At 49.2% G+C, this 27,728-nt stretch overlaps 1 protein-coding gene across 2 annotated transcripts in view; it reads right to left on the bottom strand.

Moving 5' to 3' along the window:
• Positions 1-10,255, bottom strand: part of SAMHD1 (SAM and HD domain containing deoxynucleoside triphosphate triphosphohydrolase 1) — a 92,986-nt gene extending 82,731 nt beyond the window's left edge. Inside the window, exons 1-2 of one of the 2 annotated variants that reach the window (XM_019550751.1) lie at positions 9,977-10,255; positions 1,224-1,290 (exon numbers count right to left, since the gene is read on the bottom strand). In XM_019550751.1, the coding sequence (XP_019406296.1) occupies positions 1,224-1,290; positions 9,977-10,196 (287 nt within the window). In that variant the 5' untranslated portion in view covers positions 10,197-10,255. The remainder of the gene's footprint in view (positions 1-1,223; positions 1,291-9,976) is intronic. The other variant, XM_019550750.1, reaches the window with a different exon arrangement.
• Positions 10,256-27,728: the final 17,473 nt, after the last annotated feature.

Below are 27,728 nucleotides of genomic sequence, written 5' to 3'. Positions count from 1 at the left end.
CTCTCACCTTCCCTGGAAATCTTCAAGACGAGACTGGATAGGCACCTGGCTGGGGTCTTATGACCCCTGCCACCCCCAGTGCTCCTTCCTGCCCATGGCAGGGGGTCAGACTAGATGATCTGTCTAGATCCCTTCCAACTCACTGAGTCTATGATCTCCCCGGTCCCTTCAGTGTGTGAGGGGAATGGGGTGGGTTTGTAGGAAGGGAGAGGGGACTGGGAGGGGGCACAGACAACATGGTGGTAAGGCTGGAGGGGGCATGGGCCCCCCAGAGACTTCTGTGCCCACAGAGTATGGGGCTGTAGCCAGGCTGGATCAGCTCTGGGCAGGAGCTGCTAGGCACCCAGTGGGCAGGACTGTCACGATGCCATGGCCTCCAAGGTGAGGCACTCCCTGCCCACCTGGCAGCAGTGGGGGGCACAAAAGAACCACATCTTGGCAGCCATGGCAGTGCGGCGCTCCCTCCCATACCAGGTCCTGCCCAGAGCTGGTTCTGCCTGACTGCAGCCCCACACCCCACTGTGGGAACAGAAATCTTAAGCACACGCCCCCCCACTCCGCAACATGTCCCCTGGGCCTACAGCTCCACAATGCATCCCCTGGGCTCCCTCCACTCCTCACCCGCATAGACTAGCCCAGAGGAAACTGCTCTCCACTGCTGCTTGGCCACCACATACATGTGCATAGGGCTGGCCACGCATGCATAGTTTGTCCTCTACGCAAAGGTACTTCTTAAAGGTAGTACCTGTACTAAAACTTGCACCAGTTTGAAAAGAAAAATAAAATACATCAGCTCATCTGTCAGTGTTTTAAAATTTTTCTCTTGTCTCCTTGTCTGACAGTAGGGATGAAGGGGCAGAGGACAAGGGGCTACCTACCCACCACCCAGATTTATTGTCCCTGCTGTAGGAGTGGGCAAGGGACAATTTCAAGGCAAATCCCCAACAATAGATCCTATACCTGGAAAAAAAAAATTATAAAATTTCCATTTACAGAATCTAATTGTTGGGGGGGGGGGAGGGACGACTGTCTTATAATCAGGGTTATACCACATTTACTTGATATGAAACATTCACTGCCTTGCTTTAAGAGGCATACAAAAGACAACTAAACAAAGTCAATGAGAAATAAAGGCATCCTTATAATTAAAACAATGAAAGCTCTCCAACAGAAAAGCTGACAAAAATTTGATACGTTACTATATAAATTCAAGAAGTTCTTACCCAATTCCCAAGTTTTCAAGATGAGATATAGTGAGGTAAGGCAGCAATGACCCACTGATTTGATTTTCTAAGGAGTTAAAGAACAATAATTATTTCTTGGCTTTTGGACAGACATTTAAACTTTGAGAATATATTATAATTAGAACATTTAAGTGTTGCTCCTTTCAGCTTTTAATTTAGCAACATAATCCCATCCTCCCAACAAGTCCAGATTCCACAAATGAGCCACAAAGTGAAATCTGAGATCACCACATTTGAAACTCAGGTGCCTCCACCTTCATTATTAAACTCTCTCCTCTTGAGGAAAATATCATATTCAAATGCACTAAGATGCACAGTTAGCCTCCAGTCAACCAAAGTTTCAATACAAAACTGCCAGGTGAGGTCCAAATGTAAGATTTTAGTGACGCCATTTCCTAATCATAATCGAGGCATTTTTCTAAATGACTATCCTGTTTAATGCAATTTTATCATTTTTACATATTAAATATCTTATCAAATTTTATTTCAACAAAAATGTTTTTCATAATATCCCGTACGTATGCTTAATGTTTTAAATACACCTGGCTTTAAAACAAGATTATTTTTAAAGATGATCTTGAGTTTGTATCACATGTGTAAACATACACACTCCAGCAAAGTACTGTTGAACTGAAATTGGGCAAATGTTTAATCTAAAAAATTCTCATTGGGAAACCACAAAAAACTGAAAATATTCTGCATTTTAGTATTTGAGCCCCAAGCAATCCTGCAGCATCTACATTTAGAAAAAAATTTCAGAATTGGTACAACCAACAGTGAGTTTTAGCCCAGAACACACAAAAATTATAGCAGACCAGGGATTGATGAGGCTGAAATTGGTTGTTTATTCCCAGTTTCTTATTCAAAGCTAATCTAGACCCAATAAAAGCTTGTAATTAATGAATTACACATCCCAAAGAGAATTACACACCATAAACAGAAAGAATTTCATTAGCTATACAGATGTACTAATTAATATGTAAAATAATATCCCACATCAAGTACAGAGCCCTGAGTGAAGGTCAGATTAGGATGGGATTAAGGGGCAAAATACTTCACGGGCCACTGCAAACTTCCTATTGATGCCACTGGGGGACTGTCCCAAAGAACTCTGACTGCAGTCCTGCCCAGCCCGAAGGACCAGCTTGCCAACTGACAGCCCTCATGCCCACTGTACTAAGTATAATGGCTTGAAATAAGGAACTGTGTTTTGGTCTGGGATTATGGCTAGAAGTCCTGTTTGGGTCATCCCACAGCATACCTCTGTGGCACCAAGAGGCTCTTCTGGACACACATGACCAGTCTTGCCCTGTCCAGAGCACAGTTTGTTCATGCCAGGCTGCTAACTGGCAGCCCCCCATGCCTGTTGTACTAAATATAATGGCTTGAATAAGGAACTGGGTTTTGGGTAGAGATTATGATTGGAAATTCTTTTTCGGCTTCTCCGCACTATGTCTTTGTGGCACTGGAGGACTCTTCTGGACATCTCTGGACAGGGTCTTCCCCGGCCCAAAGTGCAGTTTGTGCATGCCAGGCTGCCAACTGACAGTCCCCCCATACCCACTGTACTAAGTACATGGGTTCAAATAAGGAACAAGTTTAGGCTGGGTTTATGGTTAGGAATCTTTTTTGGGCCACCGCACACCATGACTCTGGGGTCTCTCCCAGACATCTACGGCCAGAGACTTGCCTGGCCCAAGGCACAGTTTGGCCATGCCAGGCTGACAGCACCCCAGCCATTGTGCTAAGTATATAGACCTAAATGAGGAATTGGATTTTGGGCTGGGATTATAGCTAGAAATAATTCTTGGGCCACCCCATGCCACCAAGGGACTCTCCTGGACATCTCTGACTGGAGTCTTGCCTGACCTAAAGCGCAGCTTGGCCATGCCAGGCTGCCAACTGAGGGCCTCTCCGTGCCCACTGTACTAAGCATATAGCCTTGAATAAGGAATTGGCATTTGGGCTGAGATAATAGATTGAAATGCTTTCTGGGCCACTTAACACCATGCCTGTGTGTCACCAGGGAACTTCCCTGGACATTTCTGACCAGTGTCTTACCTGCCCCAAAATGCGTTTATGCTGTGCCAAGGTGCCAACTGATAGCCACCCAGTCACTGTTCTAAGTATAAAGGCTCAAAGTACGAACTGGTTTTGGGATGGGATTATGGCTGCAAATTCTGCTTGGGCCACCCCACACTATGCCTCTGTAGCACCAGAGAACACTCCCAGACATCTCTGACCACAGTCTTACCTGGCCCAAAGCACGGTTTGTTTGTGCCAGGCAACATTCTGACAGCCTCCCCCATCCTGCCCCCTGACACTGTACTAAGTATATGAGCTTGGATAAGGAATTGCCTTTTGGGCTAGGATTATGGCTGGAAATCCATTTTGCGCCACTCCACAACATGACTCTGTGGCACCAAGAAACTCCTGCACATACCTGACTAGAGTCTTGCCTGGCCCAAAACGCAGTTTCGTTGTGTCAGGCTGCCAAATGACAGGCCTCCATGCTCACCGTACTAAATACATGGCTCAAATAAGGAACCAGTTTTTGGGCTCCGAGTATGTCTAGAAATCCTGTTTGAAACACTCCACACCATGTCTCTGTAGCACTGGGTGACTCTCCTGAATATCTCTGACCATAGTCTTGCCTGGCCCAAAGTGCAGTTAGGCCTTTCCAGGCTGCCAGCTGACAGTCCCACAAGCCACTGTACTAAGTATAATGACTTGAATAAGGAACTGTTCTTGGACTGGGATTAGAGATGGAAATGCTTGTTGGGCCACCCCACACCATGACTCTGTCCAGGGGAGTCCCCTGGTGCCACGTTCTTGACCAGAGTCTTGCCCGGCCCAAAACAAGGCTAAGCCGTGCCAGGCCACCAACTGACAGCCCCCCATGCCCACTGTATTTTGAAGTGCAAGATGCTGAATACATGTGACACTGAAGATGCTTTTATTAAAGTCTCTCTCAGAGCCATTCTATTTAAAGGATCCTTCTTCCCACTTGGGAGCATGTGTATAGAGGCCCCTAGGGAATTTTAAACAGCTTTGCACATTTACCTCCAGCTGCCACCCAGAAACTTTGTAATTTAACTGAAAACTGGGTGTTGTAATTTAAAGCAACCTGCTTACTCACTAGCCAATGTTAAATTAAAACAAGTTTATTACAAGGGAAAAGTTTATTACAGGGGTACTCCCTGAGCAAAACCTTAACTATTAACCTTTAACTGTAGCTCAAAATGGATCACAGTCACAATCAGTGGCAAACCACCCAGGGAAGCTCCCACCTGGCCAAGTCACTGGGGAAGGGAGTCTTACCCACACCTGCAGTCCAAAAAAAAGGCCTTATTCAAGCCTGTATACTTAATGCAGTGGGCATGGGGGGCTGCCAGTTAACAGCCTGGCACAAAGAAACCACGCTCTGGGCTGGGCAAGTCTCTGATTAGTGGCTTCTAGGAGAGTTCTCTGACGCCACAGAGGCATGGTGTGGGGTGGCCCAAGAAGGATTTCCATCTCTAATCCTAGTCCAAAATAAATTCCTTATTTGAGCCCATATACTTTGTACAGTGGGCATGGGGGGACTCATTCAGCTGGCAGCCTGGCAAGGCCAATTGCACTTTGGGCCAGGTAAGACTACGGTCAGAGATATTCAGGAGAGTCACCCAGTGCCACAGAGGCATGGTGTGGAGTGGTCCAAACAGGATTTCCAAACATAATCTGAGCCCAAGAACCAGTTCCTTATTTGAGCCATTGTACTTAGTACAGTGAGCATAGGGGCCTGTCATTTGGCAGGCTGGCACAAAGAAACTGCGTTTTAGGCCAGGCAAGACTCTAGTCAGGTATATGCAGGAGTTTCTTGGTGCCAGAGTCATGTTGTGGAGTGGCACAAAATGGATTTCCAGCCATAATCCTAGCCCAAAAGGCAATTCCTTATCCACACTCATATACTCAGTACAGTGTCCGAGGGGAGGCTCCTGTCAGATAGACACCTGGCATGAACAAACCGTGCTTTGGGCCAGGTAAGACTGTGGTCAGAGATGTCTGGGAGTATCCTCTGGTGCTACAGAGGCATATAGTGTGGGGTGGCCCAAGCAGGATTTGCAGCCATAATCCTACCCCAAAACCAGTTCGTAGTTCGAGCCTTTATACTTAGAACAGTGACTGGGGGGCTGTCAGTTGGCACCGCCAAAATGAACTTTGGGCCAGGCAAGAACCTGGCCAGAGATGTTCAGGAGAGTCCCCTGCTGGTACAGAGGCATGGTGTGGAGTGGCCTAAAAAATATTTCCAACCATAAATCCAGCCAAAACCAGTTCCTTATTCAAGCCATTATACTTAGTACAGCAGGCACGGGGTGGCTGTCAGTTAGCAGCCTAGCATGGCTGGGTTTATGGCTAGAATGTCAGAAATGTCCAGGAAAGTCCCCCGGTGGCACAGAAGTATTCCACGGTGTGTCCCAAGAAGGATTTCTAGCCATAATCGCAGCCTGAAAGCCAATTCCTTATCAGGTCCATATACTTAGCACAGTGGCTGGGGTGCTGTCAGTTAGCAGCCTGGCCCAGCCACACTGCATTTTGGGCCAGGCAAGATTCTAGTCAGAGATGTCCAGGAAAGTCCCCCAGTGCCACAAATTCATGGCATCAGGTGGCCCAGAAAGGATTTCAATATGTAGTCTCAGCCCAAATGCCAGTTCCTTATTCAAGAATATGCTGGGTTTTTGGTTGTAGCTGCAGTGGACTAAGGACATAAGCAGGCAAGGTTCTTTGAGCAGATGTGGTATCTTTTATTAGACCAAGGGCCATCCCTGAGGGGTGCAAATCGGTGCATCCACCCCAGGACCCATGCTTTCGGGGGCCCCGCAGACACTACCGTATAGGCCTTGCCGCAGCTGCCGCCTCTGTGCTTGGGCCACTCGCCACCCCTCCACTGCATTCTGGCTGCTCACCACCTCCCAGCCCTGCATGGGCCGATATGCCCCAGGCCTTGCACACCCCTAGGGACGGCTCTAATTAGACGAACTGAATAAACTACTCAGTTGGTCTAATAAAAGGTACTACATCTACTCGAAGAACCTTGCCTGCCTTGTTGAAGCATATACACTTGGTACAGTGGGAATGGGGAGCTGACAGCCTGGCACGGCCAGGCTGCGCTTTGCGTCGGGCAAGACTCCAGTCAGAGATGTCCAAGACAGTCCCTCAGTACCACACAGATATGCCAAGGGACGGCCCAAGAATGATATCTAGCTATAATCCCAGCCCAAAATCCAATTCCTTATTTGGGTCCATACACATAGCAGTGGCTGGGGTCCTGTCAGTTGGCAGTCTGGCACAGCCTAACTGCGCTTTGGGCCAGGCAAGTCTCCGGCCGCAGATGTCCAGGAGAGTCCCCTGGTGGTACAGAGTCATGGTGTGGGGTGGCCCAAAAAGAATTTCCAACCATAAACCCAGCCAAGACTTGTTCCTTATTTGAGCCTATATACTTAGTACAGTGGGCATGGGGGGAGGGGGGGACTGTCAAGCGGCAGCCTGGCACACACAAACTGCACTCTGGGCTGGGCAAGACCCTGTCCAGAGATGTCCAGGAGAGTCCTCCAGTGCTACAGAGACATAGTACGGGGCAGCCCCAAAACAAATTCCAATCATAATCTCTACCCAAAAGCCAGTTCCTTTTTCAAGCCATTATATTTAGTACAGTAGGCATAGGGGGCTGCCAGTTAGCAGCCTGGCATGAACAAACTGTGCTCTGGACAGGGCAAGACTGGTCATGTGTGTCCAGAAGAGCCTCTTGGTGCCACAGAGGTATGCTGTGGGATGACCCAAACAGGACTTCTAGCCATAATCCCAGACCAAAACACAGTTCCTTATTTCAAGCCATTATACTTAGTACAGTGGGCATGAGGGCTGTCAGTTGGCAAGCTGGTCCTTCGGGCTGGGCAGGACTGCAGTCAGAGTTCTTTGGGACAGTCCCCCAGTGGCATCAATAGGAAGTTTGCAGTGGCCCAAGAAGTATTTTGCCCCTTAATCCTATCCTAATCTGACCTTCACTCAGGGCTCTGTACTTGATGTGGGATATTATTTTACAAATTAATTAGTACATATGCATAGCTAACAAAATTCTCTCTCTTTAGGAGGTGTAATTCATTAATTACAAGCTTTTATTGGGTCTAGATTAGCTTTGAAAAAGGAACCGGAAACAAGGAACTGGGAATAAGCGATCAAATTCATCCTCATAGGTACTGAGGTCAATGGTAAAAATGCCTGATCTGAATCAAAAGTACACACCATGAACACTACAAACTTAGTTCAAATTATGTAAAATTATGGAGCAGGGGCAAGAAGTGGAAGCCAGAGGAGGGAAGAGGGAGCTCAAAGACCCTGGCTGCAGCAGCTGGGTGGCTCAAGGGCTACAAATTAACCCTCTGGAGGCTGTATGCAGCGCAAGAGCCACCAGTTTGACTGGTGGAGGAGAGAAACTTTTTCCTTCCAAAATGAAGTGAAGAACAAACATATCAAACCATCAAAACATATTGACCATCTACCTATATAGCACATTACTTGTGGTGCAAGCAATTTGAAGGAGAGAAGGTAACAGTCCTGTAGACCTGGAATACCTATCATACAGGATACCTATTCATAGTTTCTAGGGTCGGAAGGGACCTGAGTAGATCATCTAGGCGGACCCCCTGCCATGGCAGGAAAGATTACTGGGGTCAAACAACCCCAGAAAGGTGTTCATCTAACTTCCTCTTAAAGACCCCCAGGGTAGGAGCTAGCACCACTTCTCTTGGAAGTTGGTTCCAGATCCTAGCCGCCCTGACCATGAAGTAGCGCCTCCTGATATCTAACCTAAATCTACCCTCTACCAGCTTGTAACCATTATTCCTGGTCACTCCTGGCAGTGCTCAGGGGAACAGGGACTTCGCCAGTGCCTGCTGATCCCCCCTGACTAGTTTGTAACAGGCCACTAGATCCCCTTTTAGCCTTCTCTTTTGGAGGCTGAACAGGATCAGGTCCTGTAGCCTCTCCTCATAAGGCCTGCCCTGCTGCCCCTGATCATATGAGTGGCCTGCCTCTGGACCTTCTCCATGTTGTCCACATCCCTCTTGAAGTGCGGCGCCCAGAACGGACACAGTATTCCAGCTGCAGCCTGACCAGTGCCGCATAGAGGGGGAGGATCACTTCCTTGGACCTGCTCAAGATGCATCTGTGGATGCGGTTGGCCTTCCTGACTGCTTCCCCACACTGCCGGCCCATGTTCATCTTGGAGTCAATGATGACTCCAAGATCCTTTTCTGCCTCTGTACTGACAAGAAGGGAGTTCCCCAGCCTGTAGGTATGCTGCTGGTTCTTCCTCCCCAGGTGCATCACTTTGCACTTGTCAGAGTTGAATCCCATCCTGTTCTCATGCGCCCACCCTTGTAACCTGTCTAGGTCCGACTGTAGCCTATTGCTCCCTTCTAGAGTGCCCACATCCCCCACATCTTAGTGTCATCAGCAAATTTGAACAGGGTGCTTTTTACCCCCTCGTCCAAGTCACTGATGAAGATGTTGAACAGTGCGGGCCCGAGGACCGAGCCCTGTGGAACCCCACTGCCCACGTCCCTCCACATTGACTACCCAGGTGCAGATACCCTTTTTTCACACTAAGAGTAGCTTCAAATTTCTCTTAGAAAAAAGCAGCAGTTAAAAGGTAATGTTCACATTTAGAAATGTCAGGCTTCAGCTCTAACACCCTAAGGAAAAGGTGCATGGGTGTGGAGTTCACATCTCAACCCCACTACATCAGGACATCTATACAACACAGCCTTGAGGTGCAAGTACAAATTTTTCTTCTCAACTAAAAGGTTTTATAAATCCAAGTTTAAATTGCTCAGAAACTAATAAAAGAAACACCAATAAAATCCCAATATTGCTCCACTATTGCCACGGTACAAAATATGAGCTAACCCAGCTAGTCTAGAAGCCTGCAAGGCCTCCAGGGAAAGGTATCCATTTGGCAGGGATAAAGGTTCCTTCTACTATTTCCCTGTTACAGGTTTTTAAATTTAATTTCTGGAATTTAAGCATTTTAAGGAACAGCCACAGACCCTCTGTAGAAGAGGGTGGCTTCAGGATGGATACTGGGGAAGAGGGGAACAGATCACCCCTACATGCTAGGCAGGGACACAAGGGTGTCCCTGGGGTGGGGTGGGGTTTTTAAAGTGTTTGGCTGTGGCTTGCAAACTTGTTGCTTCTTATGCGTTTTGTCAAGTGCTGTAAGCCACCCTGAGCCTTTCCGGACAGAGTGGGATACAAACCTAAACAGCAGCAGAAACAACTTCAAGTCCGTGTACACACACGTCAGGACACAGCAAAGCACAGAGGAGTCAGCAGACGAGCCTCACACAAACAAACCGCCTACTCGAGGGACAGGCACAGACGTGGCCAAACGCTTCCTGCTATGCAAAGCGACCCGCCCGTTCCTGGCAGCGCCCGCAGCTGCGCCAACCTAGCAGGGGCGCTGCAAGGCCTGCCCGGCGCACGCGGCCCCCGCCCCTCAGTCCCCGCCGGCCTGGAGCCGCGCTAGCTCAGGCGCACCCCGGCAGCGCTGCCGGCGCAAGCCGCGGGTCTTGGGAGACCAAGCTGAAGCGCCCGCGGCCTCCCACCCCTACCCTGCAAAAACTACGGGCGGCCGCAGGACTCTGCAGGCCCCCCTCGCCGCCCCGCTGCGGGAAGCGCGCGGCACCCAGCACCTCGGAAGCGGCGCAGCAGGTCGGGGTCCCGGAAGCCGCTGCGGCCGAGGAAGTCGCAAACACGTTCGGGATCCCAGTCGCGCAGATGGAGCTCGGCGCACGCGGGGGCTCGCCAGGCTGAGACTCGCTTCTCCGGGGTGCACAGCCCCTCGGGAAGGCCGGAGAGCCGAGCCCGCTTAGAGGCCTGCACGTCCTCGGCCGCCTCCCGGCCCTGCATCATCGCCGCCGGCACCAGCCCCGCTGCGCGCACTTCCCTGCACCGCGCCTGCGCCAGGGAATAGCTCGTGGGGGGCGGGGCCGCTGGCGCGGGAATGCGGGAGTAATAGCGCTGTGTGACGCAGGCGACTAGGCAGCTATTGCGATTCCCTCCCCCTACAGTGTCGCTATGACTTCTCTGCCTTTGCGCCGGCGGGACGAGACGACTGTAGCCCTGGCTTGGGCTTCCCGTCTCCCTGAAACCACTGTGGAAGCCACACAGACCGTCCGTCTCGCAGATTGTCACTATCACCTGATGGCGTTATTGTTCCTTACAAAGGGTAGCACCCGAGTAGATACCTCCCCACCTGGACAACCCCTCTGTTCCTCACTGATTCCTCCAGAGAAACACTGCATCCTTAGAAAATGTTAAGAATCATAAAACAAGAATGACAAGGCCATAAGGGAAATACAGAGTGGCCAAGCGAGGACCTAACATAAGAGGGATGGGGTTGAGGAGAAGAACACAACTAGGCTACCTAAGTACAATGTTAGGCATCTAAGCCTGCGGGTGGGGGGCAGGGTGAGAGAAGGGGAGAGAGGGGGTCAGGAGGCTGAGAGAGAAAAGAAGATAGGTACAAACAAAGGTAGGAAGCAATGATGAAGGGGGTGGGTTGAACAAAGAAGTCACTCAAATCATCCCGCCCTATCACAGGGGTCCTTGCCTGGTGGAGTGGAGTAGGCCATGGTTGAGAATAGCTCTCAGAGTCCATTAGGTGCAGAGTGGAGTTCAGGCCCCTCTGGTTCAACCCGGGTGGCGGTTGGTTTGGTGGGGTTGATGTACTGGCACTGGCTTGTGATGTGTTCGACATAGATGTTGCGGGACCAGCGGATGGTGTCAGACACCATGAGGCGCCGCATCAGCTTGGTGTAGCTGCAGGAGACATAGCAGGCACACAGGACACTTGTTGCTGGGGTCCCAGGCTCCAAGCGATCCCACAATGAGCATGTCGACCGTCACATGGTAGCCACGGCTCTTCAGGATTCTGGTCAGTGGGGCATATTTCTCCTGCTTGTGAGCCTAGGCATCGGTGAAGGCTTGGCGTTGGTTCTCAAAGGGGATGGTAACATCCACGATCACAACTTTCTTGACTTCCTCATTGGTGATGATGATGTTGGGGTGCTTCAGAAATTGCTATGCCCCAATGCTCCAGATACCACAACATCCTAACCACTTGTGTACGTGTTGTCTGAGGTGCTATCATCCCCTACTACTTCACCCTGGTGTGCCAGAAGTCACTCTGACCTGGACGTTACCATATTGTTACTCCAGGCACTCCTGTGCTTAAAAACACCAATCCGACTCACCATTCCAATGACAAACATTGATGCTGCCCAGATTCATCAAAGAACTCACAACATGATGATGCATCACTGGAGATAACACTGATGAAATAGTTCCCCAAGCACTAAAGTGCTCCTGTATCCCAGATTTCACTTAGCTGAAGATGACCGCATGTCCCATTGAACCTAATGCCACAACACTGTATATACTGACAGAACAAATGGCCCAAACATCACTGGCAGACAAGGTTTTTTAAGTAAATGTGGTATGTTTTATTAGATCTTTGTTATTCTTGAAGAAGGGTGTTTGTACCTGAAAGCTTTCAAAGAACATTTATTCCAACTATTTAGTTGGTCTAATAAAAGATATCACACTTACCCAAAGAACCTTGTCTCCCTATGTCCTTAGACCAACACGGCTACAACCAACCCTCCCAAACATCACTGCATTTTTATGCCTACTGTGAAAGAGGCAGAAAGGAAGAGAGAGACGGCCAGCATCCCCGACTCACCATGGTATGGGAAATCCCTGCGAGTGGCATGCTGGAGACGCTGCAGCACTTCTGGAGCAATGTGACACTCTGCATTGGTGGGGAACACATCTAGAGCAGTACTTCTGGCCCCAGAGAGGGGTACAGTGGCAGCAGCAGTAGGCAGCAAAGGCAACAGACTGAGTAGCTCCCAGACTGGGGGTAGCCCGCTGCTGAAGCAGAACAGCTAGTCCAGCCCAAGCAGCAGGATGCTTGGAGGAGCACCATTCTATAAGCTCGATGACCGGTAGACACAGGATCAGGGACCAGCACATCCAGTTGGTCCGGCAACAACAAGACTACTTACAGGTCAGAGGGACCTTGGGTGGAGGTGGATCAAACAGAAGGTCCAGATACTGAGCCAGTGCTTACCCCTTGGGCAGTATCATCATACTTAGGGATAAGGGAATGGTCTGGGGCCTATACCCTTGTCCAGGCTCTGCACTCTGCAACAGGCCAGGGGCAGCAGAAGGCCCCAGAGTTTGCGACCAGACCCTAGGGACCAGGGTCAGTGGGTGATAAAGCCCTGCAGGAGTGCCAAAGGGGCCTTGAGTGACAGGCCTGGGCAGGTAAAGGTGACAATAGTAAGAGGATCCCAGGTTGGGAGAAGATTTATGTTCGTGCCAGTCTGACAGGCCAACGGCAGCTCCCACCCATGGCATAGTGACTAATTTGGGGCCACCAGGCCCAGAACTATAAGTGCTGAGCTAGCTAATTAGCAGCTGCAGAAACTCAGCAGGAACACAGCCAAAGTTAGATGAAGGCGAGTCAAGTGGACAGCTGCTAGCAGGGTTGCTATAGAAAACACATACTGCTAGAGTCATCAGAGATTCCTGACAATATCCATCTCTGCTGGAGACTGGATGTGGTTAGGGTGGGGTAAAAGGGAGGTTTGCAGCCTCACAAAGAGAACAGGGTGAAAGACCTGGAGGGTCATCTATGGGGAACTGTGTCCTGTAAATTACATCAAAGTCATGGCAGACAAGAAATATAACATCACATAGGCAGGCCAGGTGACCTAGTGTAGGCTCCACCCTGTTGCCACCAGTAGGGTGGCAATCCCTGGGAAGGGGTCTCAAACCATATAACACCTACAGGTGACACACCTACCCACAATACAATTAGGAGACCCAACTAGGGGATGTTGGATCTTGTCCTGACCAATAGGGAGAAACGGTAGAGGAGATGAAGATCACAGGACGCTTGAGAGTCATCAATCACAATATGACAAAATTCATGAGACAGAGAGGGAAAGCATTTGGTTAGCAGACCTAAATCACTACATTTAGAAAAGATGGATTTCAATTGGCATATGGAGTTAATAGCCATGCTGCCATAGGAAGACAGACTGAAGGTTAAAGGGGCCCAGAAGGGCTACGAAGCTTGTGAAGGGCACAGTATTGGAAGCCCAACAAGAAACTGTCCCAATGTGGAGTAAGCATATACTTCGCGGCCTTCTAGGATACCTCAAACACAAAAGGCTGATACAAAACTGGGAAGGATTGCAAACATGGAAGACAGAAGTGCAGTTCAGAAGGATCTTGACTGATTCATTTAAGAAAGGTAGTTTGGAGCTAAGAGGATGAAGTTCAGTGCTGACAAATGCAATGTGCTATACCCTGGGAAAAATAATCAAAAATATAAAGACAAAATAGGTGACACCTGGCTAGATGGCAGCACTACAGAGAAGTATTTGGGAGTCTTGGTGGATTACAGACTCAATATAAATTTGCAGTGATGTAGCTGCACAAAAGGTAAATGCAGTTTTCAGCTACATCAACAGGAGCATTAGGTGAAAGACATAGGAAATGATAGTGCCTCTTAGCACTGGGTAGTAGGCCTGTGTGAAGCGACTACTATTTGTTTTGGATTCAGCCAATTCAGGGATCAGTCATTTAGTGATTTGAATCACTGTCCCAAATCGATTCAGCCAAATCTGATTCGGAGATTCAGATGCTGCTGAATCAGCCGAATCTCCGAATCACACAGGCCCTATCCCCCACCCACTCTCCCAGCCCCAGCAATGGTTGCTCCGCCCACCTCAACTCCCAGCACTTAAAAAAAAAAAAAAAAAGCCCCTAATCAACCCTTCCTGCCCAGTGGGGGGGGCGATCCCCACACTGCCCCGCACTGCATGGGGGGCTCTGCCATGAGCCCCCTGCCCCCTCTGCTTTCCCAGCCCGCACCCCCCATGGCTGCCCTGCCTGCCCCAGCTCTTGAAGGAAAAAAAAAACAAAAAAAATCCCCAGGCTCACCAGTTCCTGCCTGGTAGGGGAGCAAACCCCACTGTCCCCCACTGCCCCATGATGCATGGGGGGCTCTGCATGAGCCCCCTGAAACCCTGAGGCCACTGCAGCAGCTGGTGAGTCTGGGGGTTTTATTGTGTTTTTTTTTTTTCTTAAAGGGCCAGGAGCTAGGGTAGGCAGGGCAGCATGGTGGGGGCTGGGAGAAGGAGGGGGGGGTCAGGGAGCTTGTGTCAGAGCCCCCCATGTGACATGGGGGAGTGGGGGGCAGCGGGGATCACCCCCCCTGCCCAACAGCACCCAGTAAGTGTGGGGCTGGGGGAGTGGGCAGGGGATGTCGCCCAGTGGAGAGTCTCCCATTGACCCTCCTCCAGCCCCCGCCTCCCCTGGCTCCTAGTTACCAGCTCAGAGTCCAGCTCCCTGCTGCAGTGGGCAGGGACTGCCAGAATCACCAAAGCTCTCCGAATCTTTTCCGAATCAATCCGGATAGCTTCAAATTGATTCGGACCTTTTAATTGGTCCCCTGATTTGATTCAGTTTTGGAGATTCAGTCACCGAATCAGGCTGAATCTCCTCCGAATTGAATCAGCACCTGAAGCTTCGCACAGTACTGGTTAGGCCTCATCTAAAATACTATGTGCAGTTGAGGGCTCTACATTTTAAAAAGGATTTGAAAAACTTAGGGTCTGGAGGTAGGAAACAAAAATGATAAAGGGCTTGGAAGGCAAGCCACTTGAGTAAAGTTTGAAGGAAATTAGCATGTTCAGCTTGTGGAAAAAGTGCTTAAGAAAAAAGACATGATAGCAGTCTTCAAATATCTGAAGGGCTCCAATGAAGAAGAGAGAGAAGACCTGTTCTCTCTTGCTGCAGGGAGTTGGATGTGGACCAATGGCTTGAAATTGCAGCAAAGTAGATTTAGATTGGATATCAGGAAAAGCGTCTTCACTGTGATAATAGTGAAGCAGTGAAATGGACTACTTGGGAATGTTGTGGGCTCTCCATCTTCACAGTATACAAGAACAAGTTAGAAAACCACTGGAACAGGGAGGTCTATGCCCTGCTATGTCTATTTCCCATGGTTCTGGGCATTGCTGGTTGACACGTGGGGCCAAGAAGGATTTTTTTCCCCTCTCCTGTAGCTACTTGTGTCACAGGAGGTTTTCCCCCACTTCCTCAGAAACACTGGGTGTTGGCTGCAGCCAAGGCTGGGGATTTTAACTGATGTGTATTAATACTCCTGTTGAGATTTAAATCTGGAGGTTCTTGGATAGGAGGTCTTGCCCATCTGCTCAGGGTCATACCAACCACTGTAGTTGGGATTACTCAGATTAACACACACTGGCGGGGGGTGTTGCTTTCCTCTGTAGTGGGGGGCTTCGTATGTATCTTATGCATGTTTTAACAGCTCTCACAGCAACAGGACATTGACCATTCTTGTTCCCCTGCTTTACCTGTGGCAGGTTAGGGTGTTATGCATTGTAGTTGTGCCAGGGTTGACTGTGTAGTTTTACTAATAGGTTAGACAATGAATTTGTATATGGTGGTTTGGAGCAGGGTGATCCTGCCTCCAGCGGGGCTTGGACTACATGACCTCTGAAGGTCCCTTTCAGCTCTGCTTTTCTATGATTCTATGTGAATCATCATGTTATAGTGTCCATATCCTGAAAACACTGCATCTGACTGTACCCCATTCATTCCACACTCTACTTCATATTGTTGCCCCAGATGTGTCTGTGCCACAAACACTACCAGGCTAACTTGCTATAGACATCACAGTGCTCCAGATACTGTTATACTACAACAGTGTCTCACATCTGATGTCCCGTAGGTTATACAACACATCAACACAGATGTCACCCTGTTCCAGGGAAATCTGTGTGTCATGGCATTAAGCACTACTGTATCCCAAACACTGATGGCACAAAAGATGTCATCATTCTGTGAAGCCCCAGATACTTTATGACTCAAACACCACTTCATTGCCTCACTCCAGATATCCACGTACCCCATCACTCTCCACATCATAGAATGTTTGTATATGATAGGGCGTGGCAGCCTTTTACCACCAACGGGCACTATTTATGACTCAGCCCCTGCCATGGGCTGCACCCCTTCACCTCTCTGGTTATCAGCAGATGCTGTGAAGGGAACAGATAAGAAAAGGCAGGCAGTAGGTGTTAGCAATAAAAACTTAGGATTCTGGACTAGCTGAGGGATTGGCGACTCGTTCGATGAGTGACAGAAAGGCTTTATTTACTACAAGTATTTAAAATCAAGTCAAGTGAGCCCAAAGCAGAGCAAAGTCCAGTAATTAGTCATAAGGTGATGATTTCTCACCAAACAGGCAACAAAGAGGCGGTCTGTTTCTCTTCAACTTCTTGAGTAAGCTGGGAACATCAGCAACTGGTGTCAGAGAGATTTCTCATTCCTGAAGCATGTGCGCTGTTTGCTGTTTTATGGCCTTTTTATATCCTTAGTTTAGCATCTTCAAAGCATTTTTTTAGTTGTGTAAATCAAGAAAGAGTCCCAAGCAGTAACTGACAGCAAAAACCTGCTCGTTACTGGTTATCAGAAATTTTTAATTTGAATGAGTTACCTTCTTCAGTAGCAAGAGGTTATCCAGTTTGAAACACATCAAGAAACTGATTAACAGCAGGAAAAACATACTAAATCAGGAGACATCTATTACATATGGAGAATATCTCTTCCTGCACGTAAACAGGAGTTAGACGCAAAAGAAATATTTACCATACTAATTAATCAAGGATAGACATTGCATATGATCACACACCAGACACCTAGAAGTCTGCCTGAAATCATTCTGAATATAACAAGATAAGCTGGAAGAGATACCCCATTATTCCTTCTTAGATGGCCTAGCCATGAATTTGCATCCTCTTGCAATATGCAGTTAGCATTATTATTCTGTATTTTAACTTTTGTGAGTAGACCCAAGCTTAGCATGAGTTTCAGAGTCCAGTAGGATCCTGGTGGTGCTTCCTCTACAGCTCAGGCTACTGATTGTGTGCTAGTGTTCCCTGAGATCTCTGTGCCAGATCCAGCCAGAGCCAGCCTGTGGGCTGTAGGTTACCAATGCCTGGTATATGATTGAGATACTACTGTCCATTAACTAGTCAGTGCTGCAACTCAGATACTCCTGTGTCCTGCTTCTCCAGATGTACTGCAGCCAGACATCAAATAGCCATTCACTGCAAATGCAATTATGTCCTAGACATTGCATTTTGTATTACCTTATGCATCATTGTCTTTCCCCACTGCTTCATTACATCATCCATGGAGAACCACAGTCCAAACTCCCTTCACCACAATTTCATGGCCTTGGCACCTGAAGCACACCCAAGTTGATCATCCCAAATAAACTACCGTATTTTGTGGTGTACAAGCTGAGTTTTGGAGCCCAATTTTTAACTCTTAAAATTCAACCTGGAGCTTGGTTCTCCACTGCAAGCGTCACAACTAAGCACTGAAACCGGCTGCACCAGCCAAGCACTGAGCCTGGCCATGCCAACCGAGCACCAAGCCCGCTGCTGCTTGGCAGCTCCACCTGCAGCAGACAGGGCCAGCTTAACGCTCGTCTGGAACACCCCCATCCCGTGAGCAGTGCTGCCTGGGCCTTGCCAGCTGACTGCCAACCTTGGCCTTGTCTGGGGGAAGCAGCACAGCCAAGTGCTGGGCCTGGCTGTGCCAGAGGAGTGCTGGACCTGGCGCCACACACAGGGAACGGCTGGGCTCGGTGCTTGGCAGCACTACTCATAGCATACAGGGCCATGCTGGGCACTTGGATGACACGGCCCCATCCTCTGTGAGCAGCGCTAGGCTCAGTGCTCAGCTGGCACAACCCAGGCAGCACCGCTTGCAGGGGATGGGGCTGCACCAGCTGAGCGCCAAGCCTGGCCCTGTCTCTTGTGAGTGACGCTGCAGCACATGTCCACCTCTCACTGCAGGTGCCCAGTCTGCAGTGAGGACACACAAGGATACGTTGACCCCATATTTCTGATCCAAAAAGTTTGGTCAACTTATAGATCTATGGACTTACTAACTTTTTGGATCAGAAAAATGGGGTTGACTTATACACTGCATGTAATATGGGGTAAGTGAAAATAAACATTCATGGCATAGTGCCTCAGATTTCATTGTACTCCATCACCACAAACATCATGAGTGGCCATCACCCTTTTTCTGACACATTGCTATTGTTGAAGTAGATTTATCCAGGCCTCTAACTTGACTTGAGAGTGAAGGGAAAAAATGCTCTTGCTTCATATTTTAAAATGTTTTAAGATAAGAAAAACCCTTTTGCTTTATTATGGCTTTTACAGTTCTCTGGGAACAAATGTTTTTCCTTTCCTAAAAACAAAAAAGATGATAACAGTTCTCAAAACAAAATGCATTGCTGAGCAGGCAACTGTTATGATCTACCTTTGACTCTCTTTTCAAGGATGCTTTGTTTTCACAATTTTAGGTATAAAAAGGTATGTTGACTTGTAGAAGGGAGGAGTTCTGTTTTAGCTCTCCTCCTTATGATTGTTTGTATGAGCACCAATAAACTCAGACTCGGACTGGGTCTGTGAATTCTAATTCCAAACAACGCAAAGTTTGATTTCTTCCACACTATGTTTCAGGATCACAGACGCCCACTTACCCTCACTGGAAGTTTACATCCTAACAGCACTGTAGCAGGATATTGTTGAGCGAGACAAGACTCTTTTATGATTTGGTCTTAAATGATTCTGTAGCACTTGCAAAGTTAACTAAGTTGAGGATGAAAGAAATATTACACCGATTCCTTTCCACTGCAGATCACTGGTGTGTATTATGTATCACAAGCTGAGTGTAGGCGTGTCAAGCACTAGACTTAAGCCTTTCCTGGGTTCCCAAACACTTGGAAAAGGATATCAGGTCATGGCCGTAAACCTGGGGCTTCGGCCTGGTCAACACAGCTGCTCATCCTTGCCTCCTGATCACCAGGGATCCAGGTTTTTAATTTCCTAAGGAAAAATGCACATTCTCCCTTTTAAAGGATAAAAACCTGGGAAACCATGGGTTTCTCCTTGCAGGCTGACAGAGTTCTAGCCTGAAATGGGCTACTTGGGGCTGGGAGAGTGGGAGGAGGGCAGTCAGAGGCAAAGGGCATCACGTGCTTCTGCGGGCACATGCACATGGCCAGCAATACAGCCAAGGCAGTATGGTGAAGATAAGCTCCCTGCAGAAAAGTCTGGGAAGTAGGGCACAGGCAACACATGGGGAGATTGAGGGGGCAGCAGTGGTTCACACTGAGTCCACACGGTGAGGGAGAGAGTGGGACAGCGGGTGGGGCAGGGTTGGTGGTAGGCAGCTGGGGCTGGGGACGAAGCCCAGCCAGGGCAGTGCCCGGGACCAAAGCAGGTGAGAATGCATGGCTGTGGGGCTCAGGCAGGGAGCAGGACAAAGTCACGGACAGCTCCCCACCACCGTGTACACTCATGGTGTGGGGAGGGTTGGACCCATAAGAAAAGCAAGGGTGGTAAGAGTGCTCAGAAACCCCCATGGCTCAGCAAGGGCATTCAGGAATGCCTGAGGACTAAAAGGGTGGCATACAATCAGTGGAAGGGAGGGGCTATCACCAAGGAGGAGTACTCCTCCTTGGCCTGTAAGTGTAGGAGGGCTATTAGGAAGGCCAAGGCAGAGATGGAACTCAGGGTAGCGTCCAGGATTAAAGACAACAAAAAGTCCTTTTTCAAGTACATTAGGAGCAAGAAGAGGGCACTAGGCAATGCAGGGCCCCTGCAAGACTCAAATGGTAACCTTGTGGCTACGCCAGATGAGAAAGCTGATATTTTTAACAGTTTCTTTGCCTCTGTTTTCTTGAACAGGGACCGGGACATCCCTCCTACCAGAGACAGGGACAATCTCAGGGATAGCTCTGTCAGGCCTTCAGTCAGTGCAGATGTAGTTAGGGATCTTATGGAAGGGCTGGATATTTTCAAATCTGCAGGTCCAGATGCCCTCTACCCAAGGGTGTTGAGGGAGCTGGCAGGGGTCATCACGGAGCCCTTGGCCTGACTGTATGACCATTTGGGGTCATCTGGTCAGGTGCCCAGGGGATTGGAAACTCGCTAATGTGGTCCCCATTTTTAAGAAAGGGAGGAAGGAGGACCCAAGCAACTATAGGCCTGAAAGCCTCACCTCGGTCCTCAGGAAGATCTTGGAGAAAATCACCAAAGAGCACATCTGTGGGGGGCCAGCAGGGGAGATCATGCTCAAGGGCAACCAGCATGGGTTCATCACAGGCAGGTCCTACCTGACCAACCTGATTGCCTTTTATGACCAGGTAACTAAATCCTTGGATGATGGTGTCGCTGTGGACATAGTCTTTCTAGACTTTAAGAAGGCCTTTGACACTGTCTCTCACCCCATTCTCATTAATAAATTAAGTGACTGTGGCATTGATGCCTACACAGTTGGGTGAGTAAAAAACTGGCCGATGGGGTGTGCCCAGAGAGTAGTGGTGGATGGGTCATACTCAACCTGGTGAGATGTGAGCAGTGGGGTCCCCCAGGGCTCAGTCTGCAGGGGTTGAAAGCACATTGTCCAAGTTTGCTGACGACACCAAGATGTGGGGCGAGGTGGGCACACTTGAAGGGAGAGAGAGGCTGCAACTAGATTTAGACAGACTACAAAAGTGGGCAGATAAGAACAAGATGGGGTTCAATGTAGATAAATGCAGGGTGCTGCACCTTGGGAGAAGGAATCCATAGCATACATACAGGCTGGGGAGTTCCCCTCTTGAAAGCACAGAGGCTGAATGGGATTTTGGAGTCATTATTGACTCCAGGATGAACATGAGCCACCAATGCCAGCAAGGCCAGCCATACTTTGTCATGCATCCAAAGATGCATCTCAAGCCAGTCCAGAGAGGTGATACTTCCCCTCTACGCGACATTGGTCAGGCCGCAACTGGAGTACTGCGTCCAGTACTGGGAGCTGCACTTTAAAAGGGATGTGGCCAGCTGTCACAGGCCAGCTGGGCACTGTGAGTATATCAATTTAGTTGCAGACTAACTGAGCACTGCAACTTTATTAGCCACTGGGCTTTCTGATTCGGGATCGAGGAGGTGATGTTGGAAAGGAAAGAAATGACAAGTTTCACTTACAAAAAGGAATGAATTTTACTTATGACAACAAAAGATATAGTTTGCATATATAATAGTTGATAAAAAGGTTAAGCTAATAAACAGACAACATAACAATACAAATTAAAATTGACAGTGATAAAACAGATAAGGAAATTAACCAAGAGTTCCCACTTGGTTAGTAACTTATCGATAGTCCCTCGGTTAGAAGATGCACGTCAAGTTGAATCAGCAAAGTCAGACGTCTCTGAACTGTCAGGATCTGGTCCTTGCTCTCACAGTAAGAGAGATCCATGGGGGTATGGGACAGTGTGGGGGGGGGGGCGGTCGAAGCTTGGGGCACCGTCACCTCCCACTCGGGGACTGCTTCCCGTTTGCCGAGGGTCGCTCCTGTACTTTGTACGTGTCCGGCTCGCCTGCCATGACTTTGATGTTGAACCGGTCCAGTTTGGATTATCCAGCGCGTGCCAGTCCAGAAGTGAGAGTCTTAGCCGGCTCAGGGTCCCGCATTGCTGAGGGCTCCTCCACCCCTACACCCTCGCCCGTTCCACCGGGAGTACATGACCGCGTGTCTAGGCCAGCCGTTTCAAGATGTCACTCCAAGCTTCCGCCTAGTAGGAGCAGATTAACTTGAGAGTCACAACCAGGGATTCCCCCTTTGAGGGGCGTCTGCTTCCTCCCAGCAGACGTGCTGCCGACCCCCTGGAGGACACGGGGTTAAGACCCCTCTTCGTTCCCTTCCGGGAGCTCCGCCGCCCTGAGTGGGGCAATGCTGCCCCACGCTGCCAGAGCAACGGTCCCGTCGAGGTGCTCCCCTCTTACAGTTTATATGGTCACCGGCCCTCTGCCGGGTACCAGCCACTCCCGGCAGCGCTAAGCCGTCCGTAGCAGCATCCGGCCAATTACCCGGACTCACCAACCCCGCTGGGGCTTGCCCTTACCCCAGAAGGTCCTGCAGCCTCTGCGGGTGGCTCGCATCCACGCCTGGGAGCTCTCTCTGGCGGCGGTTTTTCCTCCGTCTCCTTCCGGTCCTGCCGCCGGGCTCGGGCGCTTCCTTTATACCGGCACTGCTCGTTCCGGGTCTTCCCTCCTCCAGGCACCTGAAAGAGGTGAGTTTCCATCCGGTGCGTTGGGCCTGCGCGTGTGGGTCTAGCCTAACTGCATCGGGGCAGGGAGACTCGGAGCCTGTTGGCTCCTTTCCTCCCTCACAGACAGCAATGACTCGTCTGTTCCGTCCTTCCCAAGGGTTACTATCGTGTGTATTCTTTTATATTCTAATTATGCTAATTTTTTAGTTTCTAAAGATCCTGGCATCATGAACCTTGACTGACCAACTGGTGGTAACATGTGAATTCTCTCTGGTGGTCCATGACACCTTGCACCACAACAGAGTAGAAGACTTTACAGTTCATATGCTCTTGAGTTACAGTAGGAACACCTAGCACCTACTGAATGCAGTTGGAAAAGCCCATTCAGACAATTCTGGCAATGATCTGCAGGGTAGTGAGGTGTAGGAACCACAGTGCCAGCACTCTGTATGATGCAGCATACCTTCCACATTGCAGTCTTCTCTGAACTTGCCCACACCAAAATGACTGGCTACAAACTGGAGGCAGCTGGGTGCTGCCTTCTTCCAGATAGCAATGGCTACACACTTTTTCATAATGAGGGGTGTCTTCATGTGAGCCAGTTGCTTTAAGCAATGGAGCCAGCTCAGCACAGATCCATAAAGCTGCCCTGGCTCATTCAAAAGTCCTGCCACTACCGCTAGTCACCGCAGGTCCACAGGACTCCTATTAGTTCATATCTCACTAGCCCAGAAGTGCTGGTACACAGTTTGCAGGTGGTCATAGGGAAGGACTTTCTCTCTGGTGTCCTGTATAACATCATATTCAGGCATGCTGGTGTCAGCAGAGCAGATCAGGTAGCATATCTGGGATGGTCTGGATAGGGATGATCCTGCCTCAGGCATGGGAATGAGTAGATGACCTCTAGAGAGTCCCTGAAGCCCCTACTTTTCTGTGATCTTGAGGAAGAGCTTTTCTAGGTCCTTGGTCTTGGTGGTTTATGCTTTCATGCCATTACATGCCATATGGCAAAAGAGGATGCAGAGCATGGCTGGGTAGATCATGAGTCTCCACTTCAAACAGAACTAGAGGGACAGGACATCCTGGCACTGATTGACCAGTGGCTGCAGGCGAACAAAAGGATAAGCATCCATTCTTGGTTCCCTAGGGTGACAGCATAACAGACAGTCTTTCCCAAAGTGAAACTAACCAGGCTGCAGTGGCAGTGGACACAGCATAACTTGGGGTTGGGGTGCTCTCCTCTGCACCTTTGCAATCCCAGGAAACCTCTGGAGATTTGAGCCCGAAAGGCATACTGGGATCTCTGCTCTCCAGCTCTAGCTGCACAACTCCACCATATCATGGGTTCAGAGCCATTATGAAGTGCTTTAGATGGGAGGAGCTATATGTCTGCACAATGTGGTCACTCCAAATTTGAAGCATTTCAAATTGCAATATTTGAAGCACTTCAAAAAAACACTCATCTGTACCCTCAAAGTTTTCCTAGTGTATAGACAGCTACTGTGCAATCCAGGGGTGGGCAAAATAAGGCCCATGGGTCATAGAAAGACCTGGTGGGCTGGCTATCTAGCCCGTGGGTCCCCTAAAACATTTAGAAAATTAATTACTATCTGCCCGTGGCTGCCTATGATGACAAGGCACTGGCAGCAGCAGGACCCAGCAGCAGCAGGACCCAGCAGCAGCAGCAGCAAGGCCCACCTGGCCCTACCCTACCCTCAGTCCCCAGCCAGAAGCTTCTGGCTGTCCCCCCCCGCTCCATCCAAGAGTGCAAACTCTGGTAAGAATGGGTGGAGGGAGTGAGGGGGAGGATCGCTGGCACCATGCAGTTACCAGCTGCATGGCTGGACCCACAGGGCACAGCAGGAGCCAGCCAGGAACCACAGGGGCTAGGCTGGATCCTGCGGTCCCACCATGCAGTCAGAGCAGCAGGTGGGAGGGAGGTAGAGGGGGGAGGGGACAGCAGGGGAAGAGGAATGGCAGCAGGTGCTGGGGGGAGGGGGGACGGGGTGGTGGTGGTAGCAGTAAGTGGGAGCGTGGTGCCCTGGGGCAGGGACCAGCAGCAGCAGTAGCCAGTTGGGAACTGGGGGGCCAAGCTGGCTCCTGCTGCATTCTGATCCTGGCCATGCAGCCAGGAACTGTGCGCTGCTGGAGCAGCTGGCAGGTATATGAGGAAGTGGTGGTGGCAGGTGGGAAAGAAGGGACACGGCAGGGGTGGGCAGTGAACAGGAGGGAGCACAGGGCCTGTGCCAGTGCCCTGGGGCCACGACTGGCGGGGGGTGCAGGGCAGGACCACGAAGCCTGAGCTGCTAGGGGCTCTATGGAGCCAGGTCGGCTCTGCACTCTGTCTGCCGGCACAGCAGGAGCTGACCCGACCTAGCCCCTGTGGTTTCCTGCTGGCTCCTTCTGAGTCCTGGTCACACAGCTGGGAACTGTGTTCTGACAGAGTGGGAGGCGGGCAGGCAGGGGAGTGGAGAGAAGCGGCTGTGGTGGGTGGGAAAACAGCAGTGGCAGCAGGTGCAGGGGGGACAGTGGCAGTCAGTGGGCAGGCAGCAGCACAGCAACAGCTAGGCAGGAGTGGGGGGCCCACACCAGTGCCACAGGGTCAGGGCGGCCTGGCTGGAATGCAGTGCTTAGGCTGGCAGGGGTTTATGGAATCAGGCCAGCTCTGTCCCTTTCCCTGCTGGCATCCTGGCCACATGCAGTTCTAGGTCTCACAACCAGGGTTCTCTGCCTGCTGGGAGCTGCGAACACCCTAAGGCCTCAGGGTCTGTGTGCAGTGGGGTGGGTGGGAGCATGTGTGTGGGGGGGGGGGCATGCCACAAGCACACCCCACCATACACATATGCCTACTCCCCCATGTACACCCACACCCCCTTACACACCCCAGCCACCCTCCACCCACCCTCTTATCCACCCCCAGAAACCCAGGCAAACATTCACAGTCCCCCACACACCCATAGAAACACACCTACAGCCTCCCAGAAATCTATACTCACCCACTCATACTCCCCACAATATATAAAAGTAAGACTTCATTTTAAGCTAGTAAACAATCACTTCTATGTACACTATGCAAACACATAAATCAGGACAAAAATATTTTCTGAAATCAAATGAATGTATGTTGTAGTAGATGTTTGATTTTTAGAATATAATTAGTTTTTTTCTGGTTCCAAGATGGCAAACCCTCTTGCTGAACGGAATACTTCTGGGGGCAAGGTTAGAGGGTGGGACTCCTGGTCCCAAGATGGCAACCAGGGGGCAGGGCACCTGTCAGGGGATGGGGCTACTCATGTGGCCCTTGAAAGCCCCTGTTATAATCCCATCTCTTCTGCTCTCTGGGTGATCAGGGTACCTACCTCCCTGTGCTCACCTGCTACACTTTTGATGTTAAACTTGGGAGACTGCCCCAGTCCACCAGAGTGATTCCTTGTTCTTTGGCTTCATCTCTCTGTGCCCTCAGGCTTATTTCAGTTCACTGGGCTCTTGGCCCCTCAGGCTGTGACCCAGTCTCTAAAAGCCCTTTGTCAATTGCAGTGCCTTCCCCAGGTGCCCTCAGTGGTCTCCTGCCCCATCAGCCACTCCCATGCCTTGCAGCTTAAACAGCAACATAAAGCAAAACCCAATCACAATCAAGTACAGCGGGGGTGCCTTTTTCTAAGCTCTTCCAAAGGTTTCTACTTGGTTCTGCTGGCTTTTCCCAGCTTGGGCCCTCCTGGACCTACTCAGTTTCCCCAGTCTCCCATATTGCTTCTTTCTTTAGCACAGGGAGATATACAATTAAAACACAGCCAGGGGCAGTCTCTGGTTCCTTGCCCTACTTCTCTCTGCTTCTAACAGTGAGATCCTACCTCCAGTTCTGCCCAGGTCATGCTGTCTCTGCCTCTGATGCAGGGCTTATAGCTACCTTCTGAGGACACTTCAGCAGGCCATTACCCAAGTAGCTGCCAGCTGCTTATTATCTGGGGCACTGAAGGTTTCTAACTCTACTGCCTGGCTCTATTCTTGGGAACAGCACTTGGACCCTGTTACATATTGAAAGCTGAAGGAAATTCTAACGTTTTGTTTTCTTAAACAAGATCTTCTTTACTTGAGAGAATTATACTGAAAAAATATATTTGTGGGACATGCAAGCAATGCAGAAATTATAGGAAGAAACAGAAGGTCAATCATAGCCAGAAATATGAATGTTTACATATTTATGGATCAGGCGTCCATATTGACAGAATAAAACACTGGAGGGGCAGGCGTGCATTTATGGAATTACTACCGATAAAACGGAATAGTACAAGTCATCAAGATGTTTTTAAAAATTGTTTTACTGTAAAATACATATTTACAAGTGAAGGCACTTCTAAACCATTAACAAATTTTAGAAATGTTAAACAGGATGTGTTAATGCCCAAAATTTTTCCAAAACAAGTTTGAGCAAGTCTAAAATTCTGTTAGCATCTATTCAGAATCAAGTTTAATGTAGAAAACGGAATTAACATCCAGTTGTAATATTTTAATTTTTAAATAAAAAGCACTAAATTAATCATGATTAACAAGAATTTCAACACCATTATTTTAATAGAAGATTAGAGAACAGTGAATTGGTTTAGTGGGAAAACATCTTTAGCCATAAAATAGATCTATATATAATGAAAAAGTAAAGCTATATCAATTTAATTACCACATCATGCAATACTAAGTAACCCATACTTTCCCCAGTTTTTGGAGAAATACAATCATATGCTCAGAGACGTAAGCAAAATTGGCTTGGTTTGTGTGAAATCTATATCCATATTTCTTTCTAGGGCTGGACTCAGAACAGGATTGTCCTACATATAGCTGCTTTGGTCAAGATACTGACATGGTATCCTAAGAATTTCGCCTGAGAACTGCAATGTGCATCAAGACTAGCATGTACTTCATTATGCCATTTTAGCTTATTGTGGTCTTTTTACTGTCAAACATCTTTTTAGAGCAGTTAGAAGCAAAACTACCTTAAAAAGTTATTCTGTTGCTTTGGAGCTTGTGAACTTTTCCTTCAGTGCTGATTATCAAAGTGTATAAGCCAAGTCTCTCTTTAAAAACGGGGTGGGCAAAATGGTGGATGCAGCTGGCAGACAGAATCCATTTTTCAGCAGCCCCTGACTGCATTAACTGTGACCAGTTTCCATGGAGACCCCAGCAGCAGCAGCACCCTGACAGCATGGGACCAGGGTTTGCATGGA

This window comes from Crocodylus porosus, unplaced genomic scaffold (assembly GCF_001723895.1).
Source record: "Crocodylus porosus isolate Cpor-Errol unplaced genomic scaffold, CroPor_comp1, whole genome shotgun sequence".
Taxonomy (NCBI): Eukaryota; Metazoa; Chordata; order Crocodylia; family Crocodylidae; genus Crocodylus; species Crocodylus porosus.
Note: the sequence above shows the minus strand (reverse complement) of the source record. Positions and strands in the feature narration are given on the sequence as shown.